Raw genomic sequence first — 13,890 nt, forward strand, 5'->3', positions numbered from 1 at the left:
ACAAGGGACACAAGGAAGGCCCCGCAGGAGAGTCTGGGTCTCCCACGCTTGCCTGCTGGCTCAGGTGGGGCTCAGCAGGGCAGGAAGCTGGGCTCCAGCTTTCCCAGATTCAAAACACTGAGGCCACATGATATGAAGTGCTGCCTGATATTAATTCAAAGGGTTGGCTCAAGTTTCCTGAAAGCAATATATATACAAAAAATATAAAATGGAATGGACTTTGTCTAGCAAGACTTTAGCCAGATGACAGATTAACTGCAGGCAGCAGTTACACCCTGGGGCTGGAGGACTACGTGAACTCTTGCTCACGCAGCAGTGACGCTACTGGAAGCCCTGGAGTGCAGAGTCCAGGGAGTGTGGACAAGCTGATACTGGGGAGAAAAAGGCAGGGCTCTTTGTCAGGAGTGTCCTCCCTCAAGGTTCTCAGGTCGGGTGGTGCTTTACAAAATCCATTACTGCAGCTGACACAGGTTCATTCCAACAGGCTGGCTTGTGCAGCTTTGAGCCCTGGAATGTGCTATAGAAAATCCTGTGGCTTACACAGAGCAGCTGGATTTCAGCTCCAGTTCTGCATCTAAATCAAAATTCCTTTTTTCACACAACTGTAGGTGGAAGGGGTCTCCCCTGCTGCCATACTGCTTCTGGTCCTGGGTGCTGCTCAGCTGCCACCCACACTACTCATCCATGCTCTGGTCCAACCTCTCACACCCACCACCTGCACTAAAGTTTCACAAATCTAAGTCTATGGACTTGAAGAACTGTCTGATTTTCAGCACAGCTCAGGACCCCCGTCTGCTGGAGGTCAGTGCAGTCCTTCCTCTTGCCCCCCTTCATGCTGTGCCTCCTTTTACCTTCATCCTCAGTGTTTTGTTTCCTCTTCTTCCTGGATTTTGAGTTCTTCTTGTTTTTCAGATCCACAAGCTCCTTGATGCGCTGGGCAACTGAAAAATCAGAAGAGGCTCTGGATTAATAGTGTGGAATGACAAAATACCAAAGACTAGAACTGCCCTTAGACATGGTAGCCACCTAACTCCAGATCAGGGAAAGGTCCTCAGCCAGCTCCAAACGCACCTGAGTTAGGGGCCCAGGACAACACTCAACTTCTCCAAATGGCCAAATAATTGAGATGGGGCTCTAGGAAACAAGCTTATACCTGAACAAATTTACTGCCTAAACAGCAGCAGGAGGAACATCTGTTTACTCCCCCTTGCTGCCTGGACCCCTGGCCCTGGCAGGGTGATTTTTCACTCCTGGGCCAAGTGTAGCTGGAGGGAATGGTTCTGGGGAGGAGCAACAAGGGTTTGGGATCCTCACAGAACCCAAAGCAGTGCTGAACATCCAGCAGTTCAGTGAAGAAATTCCACGTTAAGGATACAGGCATGAAACAAGGAGGCAAATGTTGGCATTGCACCATGGCTGCCCCTAGGACCCACCTCCACTGCCACACTGGGGCTGGGAGGTGCTGGGGCAGAACTTCTGCACCTGCCCTGGAGATCTAGGGGGGCTTTAACCTGCTCTTGAAGCCACCAGTGGAGAGAGGTGCCATCGCTTCTTGCCTGAGACCGGACAAGACACAGCAAGCACTGATGAAATAGTGACAAATCAGCCAATAAATACTGTCACTTGTCACTTGGCTTTTGTTTCTAATTTTGCACAGGGTGCTATAGAAATTTAAAATTGGGGTAATAACTGTATAACTGAATATATGCTGGGCTGCTCCCCAAGGCTTCTGAAAGAGCTGAAGGCAGCTACACCACATCTGTTCACAACAAAAGCAGCATCCTCCAGGATCCCGACTGCTTGCCAGGCTGAGGCCTGCTTGTAATGATTGCAACAGCTCCCCTAAAAAATTAATATTTTTTTTTTCCTGCTTTAAGGAATTTTGAAGTAAATCATGTCTTCAGAGAACCCAAAGAAACTCCTTGGCAGGTCCAAACCATCTCTCCCACAGCTGATCTTGCCAAGTGACCAGTGAGCTGGGCACAGCCTGGGGCTGGCACTTTCCCTCCAGACACACGTCAGGCCTGCAGGGAGATGAGCTGGTGGCAGCTTCATCCCCAGGAAGGATGGACTCACCCAGCACGTGGTGCTCTCATACAGAAACCACAGCCCTGCCTGGTGACTACCCATTTTTGATCAAACCCAGACTACCCTGAGTAGGTGGCCCAGCCCAGCAGAAGGCTGCTGGGGCCAGGGTGTGCACGAGGCACTTACTGTTCTCATCACTGTCAAGGTGGCGATAAATGTAACCTTCCAGGTAAGACTGAAACTTGGGCGATGGGGAGAAGAAGGCCAGGCTGATGGCCATCAGTTCCCAGCCCCACGCCAGGCTCCGGTAGCACGTGTTGTCCGTTGTCTGCCGGATCAGCTGGATGTAGAGCTCGTCCCGCAGCCCCTGCATGCTCCAGCACTTGGTGACCGTGACCAGCGCCACGTGGTTCCGGTCCATGCGGGTCTGACGATCTCCCATGTAGCTCTGCACCAGCTTGAACATCTCGCAGGCCTCCTTCTTGACGGTGCGGTTGCTGGTGATGAGCATCGGCTTTTTGATGGAGCCGCCGTTCCAGGACAGCATGTTGGAGATGGAGATCCTCCGACGGAAGATGCCCTGGGTGTGCATGTTGAGGTTCTTGGAGGCCCAGTCTGCCATGCTGCTCTGGGAGAGGGGCTTCCGCAGGGTGTTGTAGGGGAAGTGACACCCCACACAGCCGGCGGGCTGGACGCTGCTCTCCTGCTTGGGGTCCAACTCGATTGTCCCAGGCTGCAATGGAGAACAGATGGGTTGAAAGCAGCTTAGATGACTCCTTACCCTGCTAGGAAAATTATCAGCAGTGAGTCATGAAGCCACCAGCAGCTCCAAAGTGGTGAATCGGTACAAAATGCAGCTCTGTGAGAGCCTGGCTGGCACGGCCACACGCCGGTGCAGTCCCCAAGGGAAGCACTGGGACAAGGAGCAACAGGGCTGATTGTCCAAGCTGTCCCAGAGCTCCAGGGGCAGCCCAAGCAGGAGGTGAGCTGACTGCCAGAGCTGCAGCACAGCTCTGTGGCACCAAGCACACCCCAAGGAGCCAAGTTTCTCCTCACTCTTCACCTCTCAGTTCCTGCGGAGCCACAGCAACCCAGGAGGTGGGTGGGGAACACCAGGAGAGGGCAGAGAGCAGATGGCCACAGCACTCCCAGCACTGTTTCTTTCTTGCCTTCACCCTTTCTGACCCCTACAATCCCATGGCTGGTTCCTGCCATTACTATTTTTCCAAGTTCTGGGCAAAAAAAAGAGAAAATAAAAAAGAAAAAAAACAAACTAAACACACGTGGCCCAAACCCAGTGACCCTTGGGAGCTGCTGAGCTCTGGGCAGCCTTTGCATTGAGGCATTCGAACCATGGATCTCAATTCCACCATCACCTTCCTAATGGAAATACTGGCCAGATACACCAGTGGGACAGGGAAGCTAAGTGAGGCACAAGGGAGCATGGACACAGCTATTTTGAAGGTAAGGCTGTCACCCAGGCAGGATAAATTGTGTATCAGTTGGTGAAGTGAAGGAGACAAGATATCTGCATTGATCAACCTCCACCACCAACAGAGCTGGCTCTCACCAGACCCTCCAGACACACCACGACCTCCTCCTGAACCAGCCCTGGTCCTCAGTGTCCACGGGGCAGATACAGGCTGCAGACCCAGTGCTTCTGCCAGTGCCACTGCACAGGACTTGGGGACATCTCTGTTCCATCAGAATTGTGCACAACTATTGCATCATTTTTTCTTCTCAGAGGACTAGGGACAACTGCTCCCCACCCACAGTGATCACGTTCATTTGCTCCAGGGACAAATCCACAGATCACAAGCTCACAGAGATAAGCAGCAGAGACAGAGACCTTCCTTCCTCCCAGGCCTTGTGTGCAGTTTTTCCAAGCAGCCCTTGTCCACCCCTGCACCCAGGCTGCTGCTACAGGGAGCAACGTCATCAGAGCCTGGGCAGGGCTAATGGCAAGAAAATGTAATAACTGCTTGTGAGAACAGACACTTACTTTGCCCAGGCAGAATTCAGGATGGAGGTGGCAGCCTGGGACACATATGGAACCCAAACACCCAACAAGTTGTTTTAGGAAACAGACTTTTTTGCTAGACTGGAAATTCCCACATCAAGAAACGAGGAGCTAAACAGCCCACACGTTGCTCTGTGTTCTCCAAGGAGATCTCCAGCAAGTAAGGAAAAAAACAAACAAGATAATCTTGAGGTTTTTGTTTTTTAAAGGAAGACCAAGAAATATAAATCTGTAAATTTTGGTTTTGCAGCAGAAGAAGTGAAGTAAAACATGCATTTTCCCTCTTTGCAGATCACCCTTAACACATGTGCCACACACTATTCCAGTCCTGGCCTACAATTCAACCTCAAAATACACGTTAGTTCTTAAACATTTAGAGCAAGTTGGTGTTTTCTTTGTCAGGAGCAACTGTTGAACTCATGACAGAGGCTTGTGCAGTCCCACCCTTCCCTATCTTGCACCAAACATGTACATACATGTGGATGATGGGATTAGCACACACCACACTCCACCTCTTATTGCCAGCCTGGGGCACAGTAATTTCTCCTGCTTTTCTACTTAGTTTTGTTTTTTTATCCCTTGAGTTACCCCTCTACCTCCTCACCCTCTCTGAATTCACTCAACACGCTGCCTAGAAATCCCTGTCTGCAGTTCTCTTCTACTATCTGCATCCTCAGTCTTCTACAATCCACCTTCCATTCCCAGGGTTAGTTTTCCTCCTACCACCCTTAATTGCTCCTTTAGCATGTTCCTTTTGAGGATGTACCTCCTCATGCTCTCTAGAGATTCAACAGGCTCCTCTCCTCTCCTCTCCTCTCCTCTCCTCTCCTCTCCTCTCCTCTCCTCTCCTCTCCTCTCCTCTCCTCTCCTCTCCTCTCCTCTCCTCTCCTCTCCTCTCCTCTCCTCTCCTCTCCTCTCCTCTCCTCTCCTCTCCTCTCCTCTCCTCTCCTCTCCTCTCCTCTCCTCTCCTCTCCTCTCCTCTCCTCTCCTCTCCTCTCCTCTCCTCTCCTCTCCTCTCCTCTCCTCTCCCCTCTCCCTATCCCCAATCCACCATCTCTGCTGCATAACGGAGACATCAAGTCTCAGCTCTCCCTGTCAGTGCAACAAGGGGTGACACATCCAGCAGCCCAGAGTGGCCTTCCAGCATGTCTAAAGAGGCTGTGAAATGAAATTGCTGAACTATTAACTGTAATATGCGAGTCATGTGAACTCACACTGGCTCTGTGCCTGAAAAATGGAACATGTGAGAACACAACATCAGTTTGTAAGAGGGTTTCAGGTCACTACTGATCAGAAATTACAAGAAGAGAAGGCACAAACATAAATCTGATACAGCTGGGAGGTGTCAGCCTCACTTCTAGAGAAAAGTTACAGCTCACAGGTCTGCTGGAGCAATCTGAAATGTCAAGGACCTTGCCAAGTTTCTTCATGAATGACTGTGGTTAGTAAACAGGGACAAAAAAAGACAGAACAAAGGGTTAAAATAAAGTCACTTTTCATGTGTGAGGGTGGTGAGACCCTGGCCCAGGTTGCCCAGGGAAGCTGTGGCTGCCCCATCCCTGGCAGTGTTGAAGGGCAGGTTGGATGGGGCTTGGAGCAACCTGGGCTGGTGGGAGGTGTCCCTGCCCATGCAGGGGGTTGAATCTAGATGGTCTTTAAGGTCCCTTCCAACCCAAACCATTCTATGATTCCATGACTGTTACCAGCTCTGCCTTGCAGATCAGATGCAGAGACTCAGGTTGTTCTGCAGGACTGAAATAACTGGAAGGGTGAGCAAAGAGAAAAAGGACAAAAACTTCACAGGACATAAAATGACCTCTGTAGAACCTAAATCTGAACTAAAACCAGGAAGTTCAAATTCAAAAAGGAGGAAAGATGGAACACTGAACTCTGCAGAAGTGGTGTGATAGAGGAAAAATTGCTCCAGCTGTGCAGGCACAGTAATGGGCTTTAAAATCTCTATTTCCATCAGGAAGAGGCTAGAGTCACTGTCACAGGTTTCTGAGTATATCCATTCCATGCTCAGGAACTACTGGAAGGGAGAGCAGAGCATGAGGAACTATCACAAAAAGAAGAGAGACAAAAAAAAAACCAACAGAGGAAACGCTGCCACGTGGCCATGCAAACCCTGTGTCCTGCACCCCACTGATTCTGGCCATCCCAGCACAGAGAAGACACGTCAGGGGAAGGCTACCAAAGGAGACAGGAGCACCAGCAGATGGACCCCAGGGACACAGCAGAGCTGCCCACAGCACTCAGGGCCTGCTGGACATGAGTCTACAAGCCCCCTCCCCTCAGGCCACTGGCCTGAAATGGGGTATCCACCCACAACACTGTGACTCTTTGTGACCCATCTGCTATTCTGCAGGCACAGACATGTCCTGCCTGCAGCACACCCACCAAACCCCCCCAGGAGCAGGCACTTGGCTCTGCACCACCACAGCCCAGCAAAGGCGCGATCGAACCCGGTGTGGATGAGGAGGTACCTGGGAGGAGCGCCGTGTAGCATCTGATGAAGCCAAACTTGTCTGGCTGGTCACGTTCTTTTCTAAAGAATCTATTTTCTCAAAAGTCCTCTTCTGCCTCACTGTGTCCTGCGAAGCACCCACACTGCTGGGAAAACTGCCCCTGCTCTCCAGGCCCTGTCTATACAGAGACCTGTTACTGGCTGAGACGTCGTCCCTTGAGCTCCGGCTGACGCATTTTTTCAAGTGGTCGGACTGAAACCTGACTTTGCTGTTCTCTGCTGGGATGCCACTCTCCAGACTTTGAGCATCCAGGCTGGCTTTGCTCCCCCTGCAAGCTGCTGACCTGCCCACCACAGCACGCATCTCAGCAATCAGCTTATCGTTCAAAGCTGTGAGCTCGCTGCTGCTGCCCACAGAGCCAGGTCTCCCCTGACCTGTCCCTTGCCTCCTTCCTTTCCTTTTCCTCAAGCTTGGAGAGGGGCCAGTTGAATAACCAGAATCCTGATGGCTTATACCAGTTGGGTACTCTTGAGTTTGCAGGCTGTTCTGCCGGCTGTGGTGAGCTTCCATGTTCTTGAGGACGTTGGCTTCCAAGATCCTCCAAGACTGCTTGAAGCTGTCCTTGGAAGTAAGCTGACCAGGCAGTTTAGTAGAAGCATCAGCTGTTGCAGCAGAAGAGTGGGAGAGTTTGGAAGACTGATCAACGTTGACCATGTGCTTTATATACTCCCTGCCAGCTGGGCTGTATTCAGTGGAGGAAGGGTTTCTTGCATGCTTCTTTGCAGCTTGCTGCTGTTGCATACCTGGATGCTGTAATAATTTGGTTGGTTGCAGCTGCTTTTTTAAGCTACTGTTTGGTGACCTTGGTGGAGACATCCTACTCATACTGATGCTTTCAGTGTCCATATCTACTGGTGGCTCATCATAAATAGGAGACTCTAAAGATGGCTCATCGTATATAGGGGCAGGGGAGGCATACTTGGGGGATGCAGGCTGGGGGGTTCCTGTTCGGCTCCTTGGAGGTGTTTGAGAAGTTGGACCATTCATCAGCACTAGGCAAAACCCACCGTTCTCTGTCTTTTTGATCTGCATAGACTGCTTCGTGTCTCCTGCAGGCATTCGCTTTGTGGCTCCAGGGCTCTGGGATGTGGGTTGAGGCTGAGCATATATGGCTGGTTTTGGAAGAGATTTTTGGCTGTTGGCCTCTGGAGCACCCTGCAGCTGCAGGGAGCTGTTAGAAGAACTCTGTCCCTGCCTCAGACTGTTCACTTTGACCAGCATGGCTGCTTTCGTGCCTGGCAGGGGCTGCCAGTGTGTAGGAGTCTCCCTAAAGAAAGAAAGATACAAACACAGGGAATTATTTAAGAATTGTATTAGCTGAAACTTGTACCCAAATACCAGATAGTTCGTCCCAAAGTGTCTGGGGAATCCCCAAACAGTCATATCAGCTTCTCATTGTTTTCTTCTTGGCGATCCTCCTTCCTGAAGCAGAAGCACATCTTAACACACATGATAAATTTATGAGTCATGAACAGCAGAACAAGATGAAACAAGTTCACCAAACGATAACCTGCCTGGTATCAGCAGCATTGAGATGGGAAACAAACTGTGCCTTCCACGGCTCAGTAGCAAGCACAGCACCCAGAGCCACCAGCAGAAGACCAGTAAACTATTCTAGACCACTTAAGCAGTAAGCTGGTAAACAATCCCAAGTGTCTGCCTTTGGATTGTCAAACAATGAAGACAGACCTTGTAGATCACATTTATCTTTTGATTTAAGTTTCCCAACATATGTTTATTTTGCAGAAAAACCTAGGAGGTGTATAGGGGTGGATGTCCTTGGCTCACAGGATGTGTTACTCTCCCACACAACCCACTGAGCCTCTGTGTAGACCATCCTCCCAGTCAGGTCCAGATGCCCTCAGATCTGGTTTTCTTGGCCAAACCTACTGGCTCTGCTCAGTTCTCATGGCTGTGAAAACCTCCTCTGCTGAGACTATCCTCTGACCTGCAGTGGTCCTCAGGATCCACAGCCCAAGTGCCCACTGCAACACCCCAGTGCCAAAGACACAGTCTGCAGGTGCTACCACCCTGCCAGGGTGCAGCTAGAGCTGGTCTGTTTGTGAGCTCTGAGGAGAAGGGAAGGCAGAGGCTGTTAAACCAGCCTGAGCTTCCAGGTCATCAAAGGCACCACTGTCCCCAGGAAGATCCCCTTGAACCTGGCCCTATTTTGTGCCTCCCACTACCAGCTGTCACTGGGTGTGCCCTGAGGGCGTGCTGTGTGTGCCCTGTCTGCCACAGGAGATGTTCCCATCATATCTTCACAGCCATTTTGCTCTATTTGAACTTTGCTTGTTTCCCATCCCATGCTCCCGACCTGTCCTGCTCAGCCCTGTGCAGGCAGACAGACCCAGCTCCATCACACACCCAGGGCTGCCTCTCAGGGATGCTTGTGCCTTCCCCACCAAGCTCCAAGACATGCAGACATCCTAACCCTCTGCTCTGCTTTCCAGACCTGACACCTGCCAGGTGCCAGCCCTGTGTGTCAGCACAGCTTCTCTGGAGGTTCTCTGCCCATCCTCCCCCTGTGACTCTGCACATACCCTGCTCTCCCCAACCCCAACAGGACAGGTGTGTCCCACAGCAGCAGCCCCACATCACTGTGGGTGCCCTATTTCACCTGCTCCCCCCAGTTACCTGTTCCCCATCCTCTACCCCACTCCCAGTACCCCGCATCTGCTCCCACTCACTCCACTCCCCTCTCCACCCACTGCTTGCTGTATTTTTGGCAGAACATGCTCTGACGGCGCCGCATCAGGGCGACCCCCTGGGGCAGAGCGGCGCTGGGAGCCATGTGGGACACGCCGTGGGTGCAGCCCTGGCTCCCAGCCAGGGTCCAAAGGCCTCACCATGCTCTGGCCACCCAACTGCCTTGCAGGGCCTGGCTCCTTCCCCATGCCAGACTCCCTGCCTCATGCAACCACTCAGGAGACTGGAAAGTGTTTGAGAAAGGGCTGCTGTCTTCTTCCCATCCCGGGGTCCCCTTGCTCCAGGGACATCCTCCAGCACCTCCCCACTAAAGCCACGCAGGGTTGCACTTTCAGGGAGCTCCTGACACTACTTCAAGATGGAGATGCTGGCACCACTAGGAAGGACTGTCCCCCAGCCACCACCTCCTGCTCACAGCACTGCACCCCACAGCTGATCTCAGCACTGTCCCAAGAGCATCTGCTCAGAAAACACGGTGGGATTTGGGACTGGCTTCCCTCCACCTGCCGAGCTCCCACCAGGCACAGTCCCTGCTCTCCCGGTCCCGTTCTGCCACCAGCAGCTTCTCCTCTGGGTGCTTCTTCCCAGAGGTGTGATGCCTGGAGCAGGGCTTGGTGGCCAGTGGTGCCAAGCGAGGACAGGGGACAGCCAGTGGTAACAGCAGGATGGGGGTGGCATTTGCGAGGTCCCATGGCCTTGTGACCCACCAGACATCCTTCCCTGGGGGCTGCAGGGACAGCCCCCAGCACTGCTGCACCCCCCTGCACCCAGCCAAGCCCCAATCCCAAGCGCTGGCATTGCTGAAGACCTGGTTGTTCCTTAAAGAGCTCCTGGATCAACAGGAAGAACCAGAGCAGCAACATTGGGTAGACTTCTAAACGAGCATTTCTGACTCCCCTCCACCTACCCCTCCATTTGGCTGTACCAGCAGCTTGTTTCATGGCAGGGAAGTGAGACTGACAATGAAAGGGGTCAAGAACAGGCAGGACAGAGCCACTCAGGGGCTCCTCACTCAGTGCACAGGCCAGGAGATCGCAGGGGAATGATTTTAATCCAACGCTCAGCAAGAGCAGCATCGCCTCTGGACCATCCAGCTGCTGGGTCCTGGGGAAGAAGAGCTGCAGTCCTGGGGCCGCAGGCATTTCCCTCACCTCCCTCCCCCCACCCTGCAGCAGCAGGGCTGCAAAATCACCCGGCGCTCTCGGGAAGGCGCTGGACCCCAAATCCTGTGGGGGACCCCACCTCCCGAGGTCAGTCCTGACCTACAGCGTGTCACCTCCAGCTGAACCACCCTCAGCAAAGGCGCACAGACCCACCTCCGTCAGGCATGGCAAGGCCAGACTCGTCCCGCGGCGGAGCAGCCTTGGCAGCCCCACCAGTGCCCGCTGCTGCGGCACTCGGAGCCCCGCGCTGGAGCGGAGCGGCAGGAACCCGGCAGGAACCCGGCAGGAACCCGGCAGGAACCTGGCAGGAACCCTGGCCCGCCCAGCACCACCTCCTGCCCCAGCCCTCAGGTCCCGATCCGCTCCCACGCGGCCGCGGCGGGCACGTCCCGATCTGTCCCCGGCTGCGGGGCCCGAGCGGTGCCACCCACCCGGCCCCGCGAGACGCGCTCCCAGCCCAGCACGATGTTACCATGTTGGGGGTCCTGTGGGATCCCAGCGGGCAACAGCCTCCCCCATCAGGATCCCTGAAACGGAGCTAAGCCCAGATTTTGGTCCTCAGATGAGCAACAAGGGGTTTGATGCAGGAAGGGGGTGCTGTGCTCCAGGCCTCTCCCAAGGACACGCTGCCCACCTGCAACTTGGTGCAGCCCCAGGGACAGGTGTCCGAAAGCACGACAGGTCCTTGCTGCCCTGAGCCATTGCCCGAGGTGGAGGAAAGCATCCCATGCCTTGGGGATGGGACTGGACGTGGCTGCACAGGTGGGATGTGGTGGGGACAAGAGCTCCGCACCAGCACAGGGCTCTGCGCCTGTTCCGTGGATGCTCTGAGAGCAGCCAACAGGACAGCAGGACAGGCTGGACAGACAGCAAGGCAAGGAAGCAAGGGGTTCTGTCACAAGCAGCAAGCCTCCCTACAGCAGGTTTCTGGCACTCACAGTCTGTGCCCCGATGGGCAACAGGCCTGGAGAAACAGGCTCTGCTGCCGTGTTCCTGATGGCACGGACTTGTCTTTGCTTGGCTCTGCCAGGATATCCAGGGGGGTATGACATGGCTGGAGGAGACAGAGGAGCTGTGCCACTCCAATGTCACTGAGGGCAGCGGGAGCCAAGCTCCAGCCTGACCACAGACACCATGCTCCTCCTGGCCAGGAGGTTTGTAAATGAAAATGATGGAGAAGTAAATCCCCTAAACGTGTGTCACATCCCACTTCACCCATCCATCCCATCTAGTCCCATCTCCAGCCTCTCCAGCTGCCAGAGATCAGAGGAAAGAGGCACCACGGCAGAGCAGACTAGGCTTTTTTGGGAGGACCATTTCCACAGCCATGAATGATCTCTCAGGGCCACATCTGGATACAGCCTCCCTCAGCCCCATTCCCAGTCTGCTGAAAGGACTGACCATAAGAGAATGGGAACTTCCTGACTTCCCAGCATGGAAAAAGGTTCAGCCTGGTCCTTCTGAGCAACAAAAGCCCTGACCAAAACCAAAGCCAGTGGTAGAGAAACAACCCAAATCAGCTTCTCAGCCGTGCTCTACAGCCACCAGCAGGAGACCCTGCCGAGTCCCTCGAGACCGCTCCTTCGAGGAACGCTTTCAAGCAGCTCCAACATAAACACTGCAGCCTGGTGCTGGTTTCCCAGCCCGCACCCAGCTCCAGCAGGCCCAGCAGCTCTTCCCAGGCTCTGGCATTCCATTGAGGCTCTGGCATTCCATTGTTTGCTCTCCCCTCCCAGAAGCCTGGAGAAAAGGTCCCACAACTCAGCTCTGCCTTTTCCAGCAGTCAGTTTCCTGGCGTTTTGAACAGGGCCATTTGTATTTCGGCAGCCCTGCTGCTGCCTCTGGAGCCCATGCTGAGGTGACCCTGCAGAGGCAAAACCACCCAAGTCCTGATCTGCTTGGCCCTGAGAAGAGCTCTGTGGACAAAAAACACACTCTATTTGTGCACCTTGCCCCAAGGCCAGCAGCGTAGGAACGCAACAAGCCTGTGTTAGGAATCCTCAAGGTGTTTGTCTGATTGTAAATAACTTAATATTGGCATTACTTACACTGGGCCTTGAGAGATGTAAGCCCATGCTGAGGCAAATCAGACTTGGAAGAGGCAGAGGAGCCCTCATAGCCCCTTCACAGGCTTCCCGTCACACATCCCCTCTGACTCCCCTTCCAGTACACCTTCTCAGCATGGTTAAGACCAAGCCCCTTCTTCCTCTCAGCCCAGGATGCTGAGCCATGGGTAAAGTGGGCAAGGAGGGGACAGCAAGCACAACCTGCTGCCCACACAGCAGGACCCACACCTCTCCTGGGCGATGGGATGGTCCTAGGGACAGTGGATTTCTACCTGGAGGACTCAGATGCATCATTAATGCAAGGGGAACCTCAGAAGCCCCAGTCTGAAACAAATCCCCAACCCTGGGAGAATCAGAGGAAGAGGAGGAAAAGGGCCAGTCAGCATGGACAGCGGGGCTGGGGATGGCAGAGCCCACTCCTGGCCCTGACTTGTGACATTCCCCAGTGCTGTAGACCAGCACACAGGCTCTGCTCCCAGCAGGACTGTCCTCTTCAAGCCTTGGCCCTTCACCATGTCCAGCCCCTTCTCATCCCTGACGTCCAAGCAGCTCCAGCAAACCCCAGTGCAGCTACAGTGGCTCACAAGACACTTCCAAAATGCTCCCAGCTGCTTTCAGCCCCAGGCTGGTCTCAAGGTCCCCAAGAGAACACATCCATCCTTTGCAGAGATTTCCAGCATGTGAAAGGATCACTTGGCCCCCACCTGCCCTGAAGAGAGCCTGTCTTCCTTCGTACTAGGATCCCAAGTGCTCAGGAGGGCTCTGGAGCTGTACGGGAAGCGCTGCCTGCTGTCCTTGCTCCAGCAAGGGAGGAGCAGAGCTGGTGCTCAGTCAGGCACCCCTGGGAAGTGCAGCTGAAAACCAACGTGGGATCAAGAGCCCATTCAGGGGCAGAAGAGCTTTCCCCGAACACTCTGGAGATGGCAGCAGCGTCTCCCCCTTGGCAAGCAGCTGCCATTTCCCCAGGCACTGACCTCCCCATGCCGTCTGGGGAAGTCAAAGGCCAGTGTCCAGAAAAGGCTGCTCTGAGCTGGTGGGCTTTAGAGAGCTGAAAGAGCAGCAGCAAGAGGTGGGGCAAGGAGGGAGAGGGAGGGATGGAGATGTAGGCAGAGGGAAGGGGCAGCAGGAGCAGTGGTGCAGAACCTGCCTGCCCTGGCTCTGCTCGAGGCTGTCGGGAGCAGCACAGAAGGTCTGGCAGCACCGAGACACAGGCACAGGGGTTTACCAGCACTAACAGGAGACATGAGAAAGGAAGGGTGGGAAAAAAGCAGCCTGCTAAAAGCAAAAAACAACCTCAACCACAAAGTGTTACTTTAAGAAAAAGGATGAAATCCCTTCCCCCAGCTCTCTGTGGCATGTGCTTCAAGGAGGCCCCT

The 13,890-nt window shown here is 53.9% G+C and overlaps 1 protein-coding gene across 1 annotated transcript in view; it reads right to left on the reverse strand.

Annotated features, from left to right (window-relative positions):
• Window positions 1–13,890, reverse strand: part of LOC127391142 (rho GTPase-activating protein 39-like) — a 55,023-nt gene that overhangs the window by 11,857 nt on the left and 29,276 nt on the right. Inside the window, exons 3-5 of the mRNA XM_051633476.1 lie at window positions 6,535–7,843; window positions 2,215–2,761; window positions 852–941 (exon numbers count right to left, since the gene is read on the reverse strand). Of these exons, the coding sequence (XP_051489436.1) occupies window positions 852–941; window positions 2,215–2,761; window positions 6,535–7,843 (1,946 nt within the window). The remainder of the gene's footprint in view (window positions 1–851; window positions 942–2,214; window positions 2,762–6,534; window positions 7,844–13,890) is intronic.

The sequence above is a fragment of the Apus apus genome, chromosome 15, assembly GCF_020740795.1.
Source record: "Apus apus isolate bApuApu2 chromosome 15, bApuApu2.pri.cur, whole genome shotgun sequence".
In the NCBI taxonomy this organism is placed as follows: Eukaryota; Metazoa; Chordata; class Aves; order Apodiformes; family Apodidae; genus Apus; species Apus apus.